The 18,855-nt window shown below is 37.4% G+C and overlaps 1 protein-coding gene across 7 annotated transcripts in view; it reads right to left on the minus strand.

Moving 5' to 3' along the window:
- LOC120532460 (transcription factor TFIIIB component B'' homolog) overlaps positions 1–18,855 on the minus strand; it is a 102,715-nt gene that overhangs the window by 56,294 nt on the left and 27,566 nt on the right. For all 7 annotated transcript variants that reach the window (XM_039758478.1, XM_039758477.1, XM_039758476.1 and 4 more), the window contains exons 9-15: positions 15,321–15,375; positions 13,663–13,791; positions 12,664–12,915; positions 4,968–5,127; positions 4,405–4,525; positions 3,527–3,729; positions 858–1,251 (exon numbers count right to left, since the gene is read on the minus strand). In XM_039758478.1, the coding sequence (XP_039614412.1) occupies positions 858–1,251; positions 3,527–3,729; positions 4,405–4,525; positions 4,968–5,127; positions 12,664–12,915; positions 13,663–13,791; positions 15,321–15,375 (1,314 nt within the window). The remainder of the gene's footprint in view (positions 1–857; positions 1,252–3,526; positions 3,730–4,404; positions 4,526–4,967; positions 5,128–12,663; positions 12,916–13,662; positions 13,792–15,320; positions 15,376–18,855) is intronic.

Consider the following 18,855-nt stretch of genomic DNA (forward strand, 5'->3'; position numbering starts at 1 on the left):
GTTCTACCAGACGGTTGTGGCGAGTGCCCTCTTCTACGCGGTGGTGTGCTGGGGAGGCAGCATAAAGATGAAAGACACCTCACGCCTGGACAAACTTGTTAAGAAGGCAGGCTCTATTGTAGGAGTAAAGTTGGACAGTTTAACACCTGTGGCAGAGCGACGGGCACTAAGCAAACTCCTGTCAATCATGAAGAATCCACTGCATCCACTGAACATTACTCAAAGTTATTGTCTGCTTTTTTATTTTTATTTTTTCATTTTTATTACTATTTAATTTAATATTGTGTTTTTTTTTCTGTATCAGTATACTGCTGCTGGATTATGTGAATTTCCCCTTGGGATTAATAAAGTATCTATCTATCTATCTCTCTCTATCGAATTAGATGAACTTGCTCACTCAGGTTGCTAACAAAAATTAAACAAATCTGTATCATTTGGTGTATGAATTGCATAATTAGTAATTTGTAAAGTTTGTAATTTCACTTAGCTTTTAGATTATTGCAGCACTGTGAGCCTGCATTCAGTGAAAAGCACTACACAAAAGTACACTGAAATGAATTGAAAAATAATAAAACAGGTTTTCAGTCCTAAGTACACTGTTGCATAACATGCTGAATGCTTGAGGAGCTAAACAGTTTTCTCATTTACCAGAATTTAATGGTTGTAAATAAATAGGACTTGACTCCACTATGTCTTCTCTGTTTTTTGTCATATAATAAAATAATTTATGAATTTATAGTATAAACCAGTGGTAATGAAAAAGGAAGCAGACTGTTACTAAACTCCTAGAGCTGCAAAATAAAATGCAGAGCAAAAATGTGAGAACATGCTAACCAAACCCAATATAACCAGCCTACCTCCTCCATAGTCTCCTCCACCTGCATCGGTAAAATAGCCGGAGAGCGTAACCCAACAGGCACAAAGGCAGGAATTTTATTCACATCTTCTGAGTTAACAGAAAAGGAAGCTTCTTCGTCCATGTATGATTCATCCACATCATCTTCAATTTCTTCATCTTGTACAGATGCTCTTAAAGTCACAAGAGTTACCTTTCCTGGTTTTTGCTTTTTTTTGAGAACTTCACTTTTTCCTCTAATCTTGTCACTGCTGCTTTTCTGCACTGGCCGACCTTTAGTCTTGTTTTTTGGAGATGTTTCCAGTACAGGAGGAGAAACAGGTGGCACATCTTCTAGTTGGTCATCATCCTCTACGTTCACTAGATGTGATACTAATTTAGGTATTCTTCCAGACCTGTACACATACACAACATCACCATAAATAAATGGTATCTCAATGAAAGGGAATTCAAAATGTACTTTAAAAAATGCAGGTTTAAATTTCAATAAACTGTATAAAAAAGAAAACAATGTGAAGCAATATGAAATACAAATCATAGGATGTGAAATTGATGCAAAAGTTTTAATTATACCAAAATAAATAACTTATAGCTACTAAAATTAAGAAATTCGAAAATACAGCAAATAAACTGCTCAAAAAAAATTAAAGGAACACTTTGAAAACACATCAGATCTCAATGAGAAAAAGAAATCCTCCTGGATATCTACACTGATATAGACTGGGTAATGTGTTAGGAACGAAAGGATGCCACATCGTTTGATGGAAATGAAAATGATCAACCTACAGAGCCCTGAATTCAAAGACGCCCCAAAAATTAGAGTGAAAAAATTATGTGGCAGGCTAGTCCATTTTGCCAAAATTTAATTGCAGCAACTCAAAATTGTACGCAGCACTTTGTATGGGCCCTGTGTTCTTGTATACATGCCTGACAACATCGGTGCATGCTTCTACTGAGATGACAGATGGTGTTGTGGGGGATCTCCTCCCAGATCTGGACCAGGGCATCACTGAGCTCCTGGACAATCTGAGGTGCAACCTGGTGGCATTGGATGGACCAAAACATAATGTCCCAGAGGTGTTCTATTGGATTTAGGTCAGGAAAGTGTGGTGGCCAGTCAATGGTATCAATTCCTTCATCCTCCAGGAACTGCCCGCATACTCTCACCACATGAGGCCAGGAATTGTCGTGCACCAGGAGCCACTGTACCAGCATAGGGTCTGACAATGGGTCCAAGGATTTCATCCTGATACTTAATGGCAGCCAAGGTGCCTTTGTCGAGACTGTAGCGGTCTGTGTGACCCTCCATGGATATGCCTCCCCAGACAATCATTAACCCACCACCAAACTGCTCATGCTGAATGATGCTACAGGCAGCATAATGTTCTCCATGGCTTCTCCAGACCCTTTCACTTCTGTCACATGCTCAGGGTGAACCTGCTCTCATCTGTAAAAAGCACAGGGCACCAGTGGTGCATCTGCCAATTCTGGTATTCTATGTCGAATGCCAATCGAGCTGCATGCTGCCGGGCAGTGAGCTCAGGGCCCATTAGAGGACATGGGGTCCTTGGGTCACCCTCATGAAGTCTTTCTGGTTGTTTGGTCAGAGACATTCACACCAGTGGCCTGCTGGAGGTCATTTTGTAGGGCTCTGGCAGTGCTCATCCTGTTCCTCCTTGCCCAAAGGAGCAGATACTGGTCCTGCTGATGGGTTATGGACCTTCTATGGCCCTCTCCAGCTCTCCTAGAGTAACTGCTTGTCTCCTAGAATCTCCTCCATGCCCTTGAGACTGTGCAGGGAGACACAGCAAACATTCTGGCAATGACACGTATTGATGTGCCATCCTGGAGATGTTGGACTACCTCTGTGCAACCTCTGTAGGGTCCAGGTATCGCCTCATGCTACCAGTAGTGACACTGACTGTAGCTGAATGCAAAACTAGTGAAGAAACAGTCAGAAAAGATGAGGAGGGAAAAATGTCAGTGGCCTCCACCTGTTAAACCATTCCTGTTTTGGGGGACATCTCATTGTTGCCCCTCTAGTGCATCTGTTGTTAATTTCATTAACACCACAGCAGCTGAAACTGATTAACAACCCCCTCTGCTGCTTAACTGACCAGATTAATATCCCATAAGTTTCACTGACTTTATGCTATACTCTGATTAAAAAGTGTTCCTTTAATTCTTTTGAGCAGTATAGTTTCTTGCACATTAAGATTAGCTGCTTTGGAAACTAATATTTGTCTAAAAATCTACAATTTACAAAAGGTTAGGAAGTCCATAATTTGTGGAACAGAAATATTTCTTCCAATATTTAAATTTCATACACTTGATTTATAAACCTGAAAGTGAATAAAATCCTACAAAGAATTCTAAACAATATAGATATTGTTGAAACAACTGTGTGCTTCTCTTGCATGAAAAAGCATCTGCCCTCATCTGATTTACTGAATATTTTCCACAGAGTCTCACCCAAAATGAGACAAATAAATGGCTTAAGTGGACAAACACTAAATGTCAATACATTATTGAAGAAAACTGGTAATAGCAAACAGCTTTTCTGAAAACATTAACTGGCCTTTTGGACCTAAAACTAGTTATTATACCCATAACATTAAAAACTGCAAAATAACTTTTCCTGCAGTTTTGACACATAATGCATACACACACCTAGTAGGTTTGTTCAGCATTTGCTCATGTATGTCAATCAGGCCACAATCATCTTCTTCCTCAGCATCACTATCACTGTCCTCCCTCCTCTTGCTTCCTTTTATTTTTTGTTTTGTCACAGTCATGCTGGAAGGAGGAGCACATGTAGATATGTCTTCAGGTGCATTGTCTTTTACATCAAGTAAATCCAATGATTTCTCAGGCTGAAAATACAAATAATGTAAATTTAATAAAAAAACATCGTCAAAGGTAAAGCAAAACAGAAAGATCAAATTTTAACTCTTACAACTGAATCTTTACAGTTTTTGTGCAACTGATTAGGCTAAAGGCAAAGCAAAAAAAAAAAAAAACTTTTTGGTTTACGTCTGTGTATAAATTTACTTTCAAATGTAAGCAGAAATTGAGAAAAGTAGCAAAGCTTGACTTGCTAACGACATTTCAACTGAATACTACGCTACTAAAGCAACAAAATTAAAAAAAAGGCATGTTTCTTACTGGGCGGCACGGTTGCGTAGTGGTAGTGCTGCTGCCTCACAGTTAGGAGACGTGGGTTTGCCTCCTGGATGCTTCCTGTGTGGAGTTTGCATGTTCTCCCCGTGTCTGCATGGGTTTCCTCCGGGTGCTCCGGTTTCCTCCCATAGTCCAAAGACATGCAGGTTAGGTGAATTGGCGATCCTAAATTGTCCCTAGTGTGTGCTTGGTGTGTGTGTGTGCCCTGCGGTGAGCTGGCACCCTGCCCAGGGTTTGTTTCCTGCCTTAAGCCCTGTGTTGGCTGGGATTGGCTCCAGCAAACCCCCGTGACCCTGTAGTTAGGATATAGCGGGTTGGATAATGGATGGAACTTATGTTTTTATTATGTTAAGAAACAACTCTGGTACCTTAGCTTGTGTGTCAAGTGAAGCTTTTGCACGTTTCCTCCCAGCTGAAGCAAGGCAGGGCTTTGGTTTCTGTAGCCGCTGGCGCCGTTTGGGTTTTTCTCCAAGAGTCTCATCTGAAGGGCTACAATAAGGAGCATAAAATTAATATACAAAACCTGCATGTGCTCCAATTGGAAAACCTGACAAGGACTCAACAGGTGTAAGTTATCTGATGCATAAAAAATTACTATTTCCTGCAAGTACTAAAGAAACCAACCACAAAAACCTTTAAATATTAAGTCAATTGCAAGTATTACATGCAATACTGTACTATAAAAGTGAAAATCTTTCTGAATCCTAGTAGGCAGTTGAAATCCTGAAAGCAAAAGTGTGAGCTCTCTCACACATTAAACAGAGACAACCAGCAATTAATGGATGTGGAAATTCAACAAGTGCATCTCAGGTATGTCTGCGGATTTAGAATTTTAAAACTAGATCCTGATTGCAATTGATGTCAATGAAGAATTCCAGAACACATGTCATCACTTGTTGATTATTATTAATTATACAATTAAGTAACATACCAAGCCACATCATCATTGTCATTTTCTTTGTTTGTTTTTTGTGATGTCTCTGATACAATGGAATCTAGCAGCTGTTCACCCGTGAAATCTTCAAGTGGAGGCATGACATCTAGTACTTCATCTTCAATTTCCAGACAACTTCCCATTTGTTCATTTTGTTCTAGATGGAAAAAAAGCATGTTACATGGATCTTATATAAATGAAGTAAAGGGAGAAAAACTGTTTCCTGATTTCATGAACAATTCATCAAAGGTGAGCTCTTAAATTTCAGTTAAACCTTCAGAAATGGAAGGAATAAAAAAAATAAGAATAATAATAACAGATATCATGTATACTGAATAAATTATAGATAACATAAAATCAAGAATATGAGTTTTTGTTAAGCAGCACATAGCCCATTACAAGAACTAACTGTTCTATGTTAGTATCAAATAATTACCACCAAATGACACTTCTTCATAAACACGAAATACATGGCTAATCTACAGAATATTTGAGCATATTGAGTCTGCATTTGTGTATTAGTGAATGTTAAAAGTATCTAGTATAACAATTTTATTATTAATATTTCTCGATGCATGTATGCATTTACCACAACTTTTATTGTACCAGCTACAACAATAAGCCTCAAAGTGTTAAAATGTTGTTGAACCATTATCTAACATAGGTAAATTTAAGACAAATAAAAAAAAATTAAAGATAAATCAATTTATTAGTAACAATATAAACTATACTTGTGCAAATGTCTTAATTTTAGCAACACTTGAAAAAGCTGATATTATTCTAAAAAAAATGAAACACAATAACATTTAGCTAAGCAACAACAAAATCCATGAGGGCAAAATGTATTACTTAAAACAGGTCATTCAAGATATGTTCAAAGTCACTCTGTCTGACATTTTAATAGGTCAACAGCTGTATGGAGTGTGTGTTTATTTATTACTGAATGTTATCTTGCATTCCTTTTTGTTAAATGTAATATATACTTGAAGATAAGCTGACTTTGGTTAGAAGCTGACTCATCTTTTTGGCCTTGATCAGAAAAAAGAAGACCAACACATAAATAAGTAATTGTGGAAAAAAAATTACCTATATGGGTCAAACTGATTTGTATTATTTTAGCATAACAAACTGATAAACTGTTCCAAAACTTATTTTCTTCATAATAAAATTATTACAGTATTTGTAACAAGTAAAAAGTAGTTCAGAGCCATTTGTTATTAGTGGCGTTAAGATATGTAGGAATAGTCCATAGTTCCATAATTAATTAATGAACAGATACTGTTGGAAATCATTTATTTTAATTAGTTTTCAAACTACTTTGTTTTTCTGTCTGTATAATCAAATCTGTGTCTTTATGTGTACTCATTATGTAATTAGAAATTTCTAAAATTTATGTTTGCATTTTACACCAGGACCTGTCACACCATTCTGCACTTGCAAAAATAAATTGAACTGAACTAGAAATAAGAATAATTATGCATAAAATATATGCTAATAAATGAAACAATATTTTCCTTGTAAAGGATAAAGCAGGTTCAGGTAATAGGTTGGAAAACCTCTTCTGAAAACAAAAGTTTTTAAGTTCACTTTCACTTTCAAAGTATCCTTTATTACTTAAAAGTCTCCACAGAAGATCACTCTTTTCATTTTAAGCTACTACAAGTACACCTTGGCAAAATTGTGACAAACATCACCAGATTTCAGAGGAATTGTTACATGGCAGTCAAAGTTGTATGCCATTATTTTTCTTTTCAAGTGAGAGGGAGAGTAAAAGTTAAGATCTGTTTAAACTCAATACACTTAACTCTCCGTATTCATCAGTAGCTAAACTAAAAACAGGACAGTATGCATTTGAAATTGCACCTTTTTAACTATTCAATACACTTAACTCTCCGTATTCATCAGTAGCTAAACTAAAAACAGGACAGTATGCATTTGAAATTGCACCTTTTTAACTATTTAAAATCTGTAACAAAAGGATTTCAAAAATATTCTACTGTAACCACAACAAGCATATTTAATTTCTAAAATGAAAGCAGATGGACTCATAGATAGCATTCTATATGTAAAATGCATGGAAAAAAATATATGGATGTTTTTTTTAACTCTTTCAGGGCTGATGTCGACTTTTGTCAAAAGGAGGAGTTGACAATGGCAATCCCCTGTACACTGTGACAAAAAAAGCCATTACATTTCAGTTGGACTCTCAATTCTAGAAGGAAAGTTAGATTCATTGGTTTGACCGAGATTCCCTGTGCTCTCGTGAGTAGCAAGGCACTCACAATGGCAAAATTGGCACTGACATCTGGTGAGCGATCAAAGCAAATGCATAAATCAAAATAACTCTGTGGATGACGTTTTGCCTATTATTTCTGAACTGGACTATGACTTGTCAGACTCAGTTTTTGATACAAGTGATCGAAAACGAATGTGAGGTTCCAGTTTCAGCTGATTGGTCCCTAGCTAGTCATGGTACTGACAATGTTCGCCAGGGAGGACCGCCACTTAACAATGATAAGAGTTAGAAACCAGATTGTGACCGTGACCGCTGCTGCTGTCCCAGCCATTCAAAGACAGCCTGACAGCAAGGATGCTGCACATTCTTGGCAAACTGTCAGCCACAGTCTGCAGCAACAGACGTTTTATGTTGATTTCTGAGTGAAACCATTGTTTTTTGGGGAAAATAAAATGAGCCCTCAAAGAGTTAAAGTACTGATTTACAAACCTGTGTCCTGTTAAATCAAATACAATACCACACACCCTGTTACTTTAAAAAATATTTTCAATTCATATTACCATGCAGCCTCAGTAATTCTTCAAACTGATGACAATAGCTGAAGAAGAAAATATATTTGAAATGTATGTGTGAATTAGTCTAATTGTTTACTTTACAAATTTGCACAAGCCAAAAAAACAATGTTAAAGATTGATACATTTTTTTAACAAGATGGGTTTTACAGACTAGAGCTTCTCCTACAGAAAAGGTCACTTGCCACTAGAAATGAAACTCTAAAATCAAGCTAAATCTAATAAAATAATTTAAAGATTCTCAAAACATTCGAGCAAATGACATATTCCGGGAATAATTTATTATCAGATAATGTCCATTCTAGGCTTGCAAGCTACCTTTTTCTGAGGTATTGAGTATTCACACAAAAGAAACAGGAACAAAATAGATAATGCTACAAGTCTACAAATGTCATGTAGGGTACAGAAATCATTTGTGCCTCAGCAACATTAAAAACAGTTACTAAGACTGGATAAATCAACTACTTGATCTTACAACTGTCCAAAATAGGTTGACTTTTACTTAAATTACCGTGGTAAATAACAAATTATGGCAAATAATATCAGTAGATTTTTGTGCAGTTCACTCATCATATCAATGGAATAAAAACTGACAAATAAATAGAGTGGTATGCAAGACTTTGGGCACCCTTCTGTGAATAATTAAGTGAGCAGAAAATGAATTGATCACCAAAAGGCATATCAGCACTTTATGTAGGATAAGTGTATTGTTTTTGTTTTTCTACAATTGTACAGTGAAAAAATGAAAGGAGAACCATGCAAAAGTTTGAGCACCCCACGATATCTGAAGTCTCAGATAAAATTTCCCAAGGTCTCAGACCGTAATTAACTCGTTAGGGCTATGGCTTGTTCACAGTCTTTGATAGGAAACCTCAGGTGATAGAAAGCTGTATACTGTAAATTCTGTCACTCTAGAAACCTTGTCCCAACAATCGGCACCCATGGGCTCCACTACGCAGCTGACTAGCACTCTGAAAAATAAAATAGTTAATGCTCAGAAAGAAGGAGAAGCCAAGAAGAAGATTGCAAGGCGTTTTCAGGTAGCTGTTTCCTCAGTTCATAATGTTATTAAGAAATGGCAGTTAACAGGGACGGTGGAGGTCAAGCTGAGGTCTGGAAGACCAAGAAAACTTTCTGACAGAAAGGCTCGTTGGATTGCCAGAAAAGCAAATAAAAACCCCAATTACACTGCAAAAGACTTTCAAGAAGATTCAGCAGACTCTGGAGTAGTGATGCACTGTTCTACTGCGTAGCAACACCTGAACAAATATGATCTTCATAGTAGAGTCAGCAGAAGAAAACCTTTCCTGTGTCCTAGCCACAAAACTCAGCACCCGAAGTTTGTCAATGAACATCTAAACAAGCCTGATGCATTTTGGAAACAAGTCCTGTGGATTGATGAAGTCAAAATTGAACATTTTGGCCACAATGTACCAAGGTGTGTTTGGAGAAAAAAACGTGCTGAATTCCAGGAAAAAAACACCTCTCCAACTATTAAGCAAGGGGTTGAATCGATAATGTTTTGAACTTGTGTTGCAGTCAGTGGCACAGGGAATATATCATTGGTAGAGGAAAAAATGGATTCAAACAAATATCAGCAAATTCTTTAAGCAAACATCACACCATCTGATAATGATACAAAACATATCTCACAGTCCCCCAAGCTAAACATCATTGAAAATCTGTGGATAGATCTCATAAGAGCAGTGCAAGGAGACCCAAGAATCTTGCAGAATTACAAGCCTTTTGCAGGATGAATGGGCGAAAACACCCCAAGTAAGAATTAAAAGACTCTTAGCTGGGTACAAAAAGCATTTACAAGCTGAGACACTTGCCAAAGGGTGTGTTTACTGTGAATCTATACTAATAAAAGGCAAAGCCCTCACTCACTCACTCACTCATCACTAATTCTCCAACTTCCCGTGTGGGTGGAAGGCTGAAATTTGGCAGGTTCATTCCTTACAGCTTCCTTACAAAAGTTGGGCAGGTTTTATATCGAAATTCTACGTGTAATGGTCATAACTGGAAGCTGTTTTCTCCATTTACTGTAATGGAGATGAGCTTGAACGCCGTGGGGCGGAGTTTCGTGTGACATCATCACGCCTCCCACGTAATCACGCAGTACATAGAAAACCAGGAAGACCTCAAAAAAGCGCTCAAGAAAACATGCATTATATAATTGAGAAGGCAGCGAAACAATAAGAAGCGAGCGAGTGACATATACAACCATATTCATGAGTTCTGCTACTTCGGAAACAAAGCACGATGTAAACCTACACTTTAAATTAAGTTCATAGACAGGCTGCCGCTGGCGTTTGTAATTTAGTGCCTGCCCATATAAGGCCGTCCGTCAGCGGCAATCCAATAGCAAACTCCCACTAAATATTCACGGGTGAAGGACTGTGTTTATGGAGAGGAAGATGAGATGGTCAGGGTGGTGTTTGACACAAACTCAGCGAAACTGCGAGAGAAAGTTTTAAGTGCCAGGACTAAGGTAACATTAAATACAGCCACGGACATAGCACGAGATGGCACCAGCACAGCTGAGAACCTTCGTTGCATGTACACCGAGCGGCTCACGTGAACTGACGCTGTGCAGAGATAAAAGGCAACAGTTCCAAAGAACGCTGAATAAAAACCGAATTACACAATTGAAAAGGCAGCAAAAATATGAAGCCTGATAAGCATATTCATAAATCCAGCTACTGCGGAAACAAAGCACATGGTGGAAAAAGTCAATGTCCCGCTAAAGGAAGACAGTGTAAAAAAAAACCGTGCATGCAGTGTGTCAGGTCTCAGATAAAGAAGAAGACGAGCTGTTTATTGATGCAGTAAGAAACGAATCGATGAAGAAACCTGTCATCTTTACAACGATTGACAAACACGGAATGTAACTTGAACACAACACATCCTACAAATACGAGCCTGATTGAAAGAAATAATGATAATCAAATCCTTGATGACCGCAACACTCAGTAACACTCACAAAACAAATACTGTATATTGACAGTCATGTTACGTTATTTTAAAATGTTCCCTTTTCTTTTTCTAGCTTTTTTAACACACTACTTCTCCGCTGCGACGCGGGTATATATATATGTATATATATATTCCGATCTACATACTCGAATAATGGATACTTTATTCGCCATCAATGATTGTTTTGGTAAAGCCATACTCAGTGTATTCATTAGATGAACGGTAAAAAAGTAAGAGCGAGGGGAGGATGCAGGCTGTAGTGCGCGTCAACTCTATCTGAATTGCGCGATCACATTTCAAAAAATATATCTTTTCAAGTTCTATTTAGTTAATATTTGTCAAACTCAAGGGCCACGGGCCACATCCGGCACGGCGTGTAATTATATCCGGCCCGAGATCATTTTATATACTGTATTATTGTTATTAATGGCCCGGGTATATGAAGCGCTGGTAACACAATAAACTACAGATCCCATAATGCAGCGCTTCAGCTGCCTTGCCGAACACTAATTGCGAAGCTAGCTCACGCGATGCTGGAGAGAAAAGTTCATTCTGAAAATAGAGCCTTTAAAAGCGATGGGAGGCTGAGTATATGTTTACTGAACCCGTGTGTCTCATTTGTGGAGCTAATGTGGCTGTAATTACAGAATTTAATCTAAGACGGCACTATGAGACAAAACATCAGGGTAACCTGAATGCAATGCAGAAGATACAGAAAGCAGAATAATTAAATAAGAATCTGACACTTCAGCGGACGTTTTTACCCGTGCACAATCACAAAGTGATTTCAAGTGAAGCTGCTTTTATGAGAGACACAAATGCACCAGTGCAACTTTCCCTCTTTCCCTGTTGCCAAGTAATGTTAAACCAAGTCGTCACTACGGTGTTCCCAAATCGCACTTTGCTGATAAACTGAGCGCACTGAGTTTGCACGCGCTTTGGTGACTTTGAAGAACAAAAAGTCCGTCTACATGCGGCTCAAACCTTGTGCATGTTTGGTAGCACATATCTGTGTGAGAAGCTCTTCTCAGTGATAAAGACTAACAAAACAGCACACAGGAGTCGCCTCACTGATGAGCACCTGCAATCCATCCTGAGAATCTCCACAACACAGAACCTCACACCAAACAGAAACGAACTTGTGGCCAAAAAAAGATGCCAGGCGTCCAGCTCTAAAATGACATATGAGCTAAGACAACTAAATGATTTGATTTGTTATTGCACGTAAGAGCGGGGAGTCAACCGTTTTAACAAACAGCGTATTGCACTGATCTGAAATAGCTGTGTGTGTATATATGTAGATATGTATGTATATGTATATATATGTTTATATATGTGTGTGTGTATGTATGTATATATATATATATGTATTTGTGTGTATATATGTGTGTGTATGTATGTATATGTGTGTGTATATATGTAGATATATATGTATGTATATATGTGTATATGTATATATATATATATGTTTATGTGTGTGTGTGTGTATATATATATATATATATATATATATATATATATATATATATATATACTGTATATATATATATGACAACAACACTCATCACTCACAACAGTGACAAAACAATTACATTGACAATCAGGTTACGTTATTTTCAAAATGTTTCCTTTTCTTTTCATTGCTTCTTTAACACACTACTTCTCCGCTGCGAAGCGTGGGTATTTTGCTAGTGATGTATATAAAAATGTAACCTTACTTAAAATATTAAAATCTGTTATCTTCAACCTTATGCCTTTTGGCGATCAGTTCCATCTTCTGTTTATTTAACTATTCACAGTAACAGATATTTTAAGCAAGTGTGCCCTTTTTCATGCCACTGTAGATATGACATCATTGTTTTAATAATTACTTTGCTACCCCACATTTGTCTAAGCAAAACTTTACCATTATTCATAGGTTCTTTAGATTTTACTTCTTCTGATGTTGCAATGTCAGCTGATTCTTTTAAGCTTTTACTTCTCTTCTTAACACGTCTTTTTTTAACAGCTGCTTGGCTAGAGGCAATTCCTTCACCTTCAAGATCTTTTGTATTTAGAGAGTTTTCATTTTCTTTTTCTGCAGTGGTCCCATCTTCTTCTTCTGAGGCATTACACTCCAGTGAATCGGGCTTGACGAGTTTAGAGCTATTTTTCTTAGCTAAAGATTAGAAAAAGAGAAAAACGTCACTGTAAGGAGACTATAACAACAGTTTCAATGACATCAATGACGAACATGGTGGATGCTGCAGCCAACCCAGACTGTCAAGTTTAAGGCTTTTTCATTCACCTATGGACCCATATATCCATTAGTCCACATCTGTAAGCTGCACAAACAGACAATGTATTCTTAAAATTTATATTTTTAAAAAAACAAAAACAAAAAAAAAACTTCAGAAAACAATTTTATGTGGCAAGCTAATATATACCAAGAATGTGATGAAATAACTTTGAATTGAAAAATACACGGGTCCTCCCTGCGTGGAGTTTGCATGTTCTCCCCGTGTCTGCGTGGGTTCCTCCCACAGCCCAAAGACATGCAGGTTAGGTGCATTGGCAATTCTTAATTGTCCATAGTCTGTGCTTGGTGTGTGGGTGTGTGCGTGTGCGCCCTGTGGTGGGCTGGCGCCCTGCCCATGGTTTGTTTCCTGCCTAGCGACCTGTGTTGGCTGGGCTTGGCTCCAGCAGACCCCCATGACCCTGTAGTTAGGATATAGCAGGTTGGATAATGGATAGATAGATGAAAAATACCAAAGTTACTCTTTAAGGAAATATAATTACGTAATATATATTAAGTCTTTTTCATCTCTTTTGAAAAATATCGTATAAATATGGCAGATAAAAACAGTTTTTAGAATTCAGGCTGCAAGTATAAGAGTTACAGTAGGATATCAGTAAACTAAAATACCTTTAGGTTTCCCTTTAGCAGGCTTTATTTTAGATGATTTTATCTTTGAATTCATCATCTTTTCATCTTCAGCGCGAACCTTTTCCAGCAGTTGACTAAAAAATTCAATATCAAAGGGTTTCTTTTCTCCTACATTAAAGAAGCAGTGGTGAAATATTTCATACAAGCATTCCATAGAAAAATACATAATTAAACAAAAAATGTTAGCATATTAAAATTCTAATGTACTGCATATGCATTTATATTAAAACATATTTTTGCTTTTTGTTCATTTGGCAGCTACCCCTTATTGATTTAGCTTATAATTTACCAGATATTGTACTTTGTATAAATAAATACTCAGCACTATGTAATTTATGTATTTTTAGCAAAGAAAACATTTTACAGTTTGTCATATGCTTCTACTATTTACTTCAAACTACTGACAAACGGCAAAAATTTTGGACAATGAGACTAATTAAATGTAGCCACTAATGAGTAAGCTTAGAAACAACATGCAAGAACAATAATGTAACAAATTTTTGCAGATGCATCTTTGCTTAATATATTTTTTCTTTTTTATGATACTTTAATATTCAAACATATATATTTATAAAATGTGAGTTGTAAATTGGTGATCTAATACAAAAATACTGATGTGTATCATTTTCTTTGACAGCCAAAAGAATCTGAAACTAGAATCATTTGTCACTTATACACAGACAATGAATGCCACTTTCTTTGCTTCAGAGTTAACACAATCTAATCGAGCAGTTTTTCATGAGTATAAAAAATAATGCCAATGTGGCAGAAGAAAACTGAGGCTCAACGTAACTTATTATTTTATTAGGTGAGCTGTATTTTAAACTGCCTCTGTACTCAACGCACCATTAAATTTAGTACATCACACACAATGATTAAAATGACTTTTTCCAAAAAGAATATTCTGGGAATTTCAAAGTACCTAAAATTATATTAAATATGTTACTTGGCAGCAATTTGTGCTCTAATCCTAAATACTAATTTACAAGTGCCTGCATTTGGAACAATGTTGTTTGTAAAATTAATTAAAAAATAAATAAAATACATAGCTACAAATAAAAGGTATAGTATTATGTTTCTCCATCTAAAACTTCTATACAAGTGTAATAGTGAAAAACAAGTTATTTAAACACAACGACAAAACTAATGCTAATATAAATTTAAATACATATCTGAACATTAAATTTTTTCTCATAAAATGATTTCTTCCTTGGTGGTTAGGAATACTACCAAGTTGCACTCCATAAATTGTCTACAATGTTTTACAATTTTAAGTAAAAAATGCTTTAGCAATTACACATTGTCTAATAGTATTGACTGGCACATTTTGATGGCAGTATAGTTCTTATTCTCTTTTTATCTCAGCTTTGATCCACCACAGTTTTATAGAACTTTTATGAGAGCAGACAGTGAGCACAATTCTCAAAAATGTCCTGCAAGTTGTATTTAGGCAGTGTGAAGAAAAGTAAATGTTATACTGTAATAAAGCTTCATATTTTACTTAAATAAATGTGAACTTACAGATATTACATACTAAGCAATTGTTTGCAAACCAAAGGATTAAAGAGGGTTGGACATGGAATATGTGATTTGAAAAGCAAAATAATACAAAAAAAACAACAATATTAAAATCTTACTGAAAGCTTTATCTATCCTCCAGGAGTTTGCACGTTCTTCTTTTTTAAATTTGTTCTGCAAAGAAGAAAATTTAAGAGAACTGAAGATACAATGCTGCATTATATTACTTCTTTAGGTTTAAACATTATTGCTATACAATATCAACATTAAGTAGAATGCATAAAAAACACTGTGTAGATCCACACAGGTTATGAAAACAGCAAAGGTAAATGTGATCCATTTTACAAATAAAGACAATGACTTTTATATGTAGAGTCAACACTGAAAAAGAACTAAAAACTGATTCAACTTTTTATTTTACTATATAAAATAATATTGTGGACAATTCAATGCAACTTTTTAGCTGACATAGTTATTTAAAAATAGCAGAAGTGACACAGAGATTACCAAATGTGAATCATAAGTATGTTACTTTTCTGAGGACATTAATTCAGATCGTTATATTCAAAGATATTCCTCTGTATGATTATCATAATTATAAAAATGATGTATTCAGAAAATTACAGCAGTTACAGTATCGTTATATATAATAAGCTATTGTGGCTGTTCATTTGTCTGTCCAGGATTTTAAATCACCTGTAGCTCTCAAACCGTTTGACTTATTGACCTAAAATTTGGTACACATATACTATGTGACATCTACTATCATCCACTTTCATGGTGATGATTGACCTCCAAGGTTATTCCTCTTTTTATTTTGTAGAATCAACTCTCAGCAGCAGCCACCTTTGCTATCACTTCCTCTACCTCTTCATATCTTAAATCATTCTTGAGGCAGATTGAAGAGTTACTGTAAGTGCCATCTTAAGTGAAAAATGAAAGAAAATGTACTAAGTAATTGCAACACAAACACTGACTTAATCAGTTTTAACGCGAAAAGATGCTGACGAAAGAAGAGAAGTGGGCCACTAGGGTGAAGAAAAGATAAGCTGCTCAGGAAGTAGCAAGCACATCAACCTCTGAGCAAACAAATGCTAAACGTTCAGAGAAAGAGGATGAAAACTATAAGTCAAGTGTATTCACTGCACGTTATCATGCACTGTGCCGTTACTGGTTTTAATATAATACAGAATGAAACTTTATGTTCTTAGTTTATACTTGATATTTAACAAGGATCAACTGTCATACAAAGAACAGGAAAGATATGTCATACAAAATCAAAGGGAAGGGGCCCTCCTCAGTCATGCTCCAGCCTCAGTGCATGTATCTTACCTCCTCTTAGCTAGCGAACGAGAGAGCTACTTAACGGATTTACATCGAGTTTTTTTCCCTATAATTTGCTTGAAAATTACGGTTGATTTTGCGACTTCTCTCATCACGCTATGAATCATGGTTTGTTTCCAGGAGCGAAATATTCACGCTATTCTGAGACAAAGGCTGCAGGCCGAGGGGAGGGGGAAGTGTGACATAAGGAGTAGGGAGACGGACGGGGCTCTCCTCACTCACGTACCAGCCTCTGCTCAAGTCGTTGTACCTCTGCATTTTGGAGTGTACCTTGCCTCTGCTTCGCTAGGGATAAGCTGTTTCACTACTGCGTGGATGGAGCCATGGGGGACGGCTAGCGCATTATATATATATATATATATATATATATATAGTGGTAAATCAGCCCTAGACACAGGCAGACACACAGAGCCACAAGTCCAAAAACTACATACTTTCATTTTCTTTTCCCTTGTGTACACAAATCACCACCAATAAACCCAGTTTCTGCCTCTCTCTTTCTTCCTTATCATCTACTCTTTTTCTTCTGCTGCCTCAACTCCTCTCTCACAAGCTCTGTCCTCTGCCTCCCGGCTCTGGCTCCTTGAATGGAGTGACGTGACCCCTTTTACAGTTCACCCAGATGTGCTCCCTGATGACCTTCCTGCAGCACTTCCTGGTGAAGCATTCCGGGTGTACCTAGTTCCTGTTCCGGCAGCACATCCTGGTGTGGTGGTAGTGCTGCATTCCATTGCTTCGCAACCATTCGGATGCCCCCTGGTGGTGGCCACGGGTCCCAACGGGGTTGAGCTTCTAAGCTCCAATCCCGTTGGCAAAGATGCAAACCAGGGCGGCTGCCCTCTCGTGTTCCGGGAGAGGTATTGTCCTGGTCCTTCCATCCTCCAGGCATTCTGGCTCTACAGCCCCCGCCATCCACACACCACAATATATATATGTGTCAGGTTTATATATACATATAAACACACACACACACACACACACACACACACAAATTATTAAAAAAAATGGGTTTAAATATTAATATTAAAAATAAGTAACTATTCAAATATTTGTATGTTTGCATTTATTGTGCCTTTGTAGGCTTAATTTTTATTAATATTTTTACTTTTTCCTTATAGTGCATCTGTGAAGCAAGCAGTGCTTATGATTTGTACACTGATGTGACCTTTACAAAAATATGATTTTCTGTGTATGGAAAGTGGCATGATCAAAAAGAAAAGTGGAACCATTACACATTACATGTCTGTCATGCATATATAAAACTATTAAAAACAAATCATGATTACTTAAAACATATTCAGTACAGTTGTTATTTTATTCCTCTTTGCCCCTTCCTCTAATTTTCTAACTCTACTATTTGCCATTCTGGATCTTAGGTGCAAAAGACACTTTTAGTCCCTATCTATATTTTATACTAGCCATCCCCTGCGGCTTCGCCCGCGTATTAGTGAAACAGGACAATGAGGAGGGCCCCACCCAGCTCTCTAATCCTGACGTCACTCTTCCCCCTTCCCTCGGCCCACAGCCTTTGTCTCGGATTAGCGTGAATATATTGCTCCTGCAAGCAAACTATGATTCTTAGCGCAATGAGAGAAGTCGCAAAAATCAACCAGAATGTTCAAGTAAATTATAGAAAAAAAAGATCTAAATCCATTAAGTACTTCTCTCGTTCGCTAACTAAGCGGAATTAAGGTTATGCTCCGAGGCAGACATGTAAGTGAGGAGGGCCACAACCCCCCTCCCCCACCCCACCCCAGAGCCTGATGAGCGTCTCTCGGATTCACGCTAATAAATTGGTACCGCAAGCGAACTATGATAGTTAGCTCGATAAGAATGTCGCAAAATCAATGGAATGTTCAAGCAAATTATAGCTTGGACCACGAAATTTTTAAAACCGTTTCTTAGTGAGCACCCATGGGCCAAGAGTAACCTACACTCCAAATTTCAAGACCCAAATCCTCATGGTTCGGTAGATTTTATGATGAGTGAGTCAGTGGTATTTGGCTTTTATATACAGGTAGTCCCCAGGTTACGGACATCCGACCTATGACTTACGAATGAGGCCACAGCTGCGACATATGCGCCTCAGTAACTGACGCTCCGTCATCTTCGGCCTGGGGATGCTGCACGCGATGGCTGGAGGGGGGGTGATTTTGCTGCTCGGGCAGTTTAGTGTCCCTCGAGCGGCTCCCGGCGGCAAGTGGTGACCCATGGTTCATAGTCACCGGGGCCACAGCTATCACGCGTGTGCAGGACGATGGTTTGCTGCCCGTCCACTATGCCGCTGCTACTCCTGACTGGACGCAGGCT

The sequence above is a fragment of the Polypterus senegalus genome, chromosome 7 (genome assembly GCF_016835505.1).
Source record: "Polypterus senegalus isolate Bchr_013 chromosome 7, ASM1683550v1, whole genome shotgun sequence".
Taxonomy (NCBI): Eukaryota; Metazoa; Chordata; class Cladistia; order Polypteriformes; family Polypteridae; genus Polypterus; species Polypterus senegalus.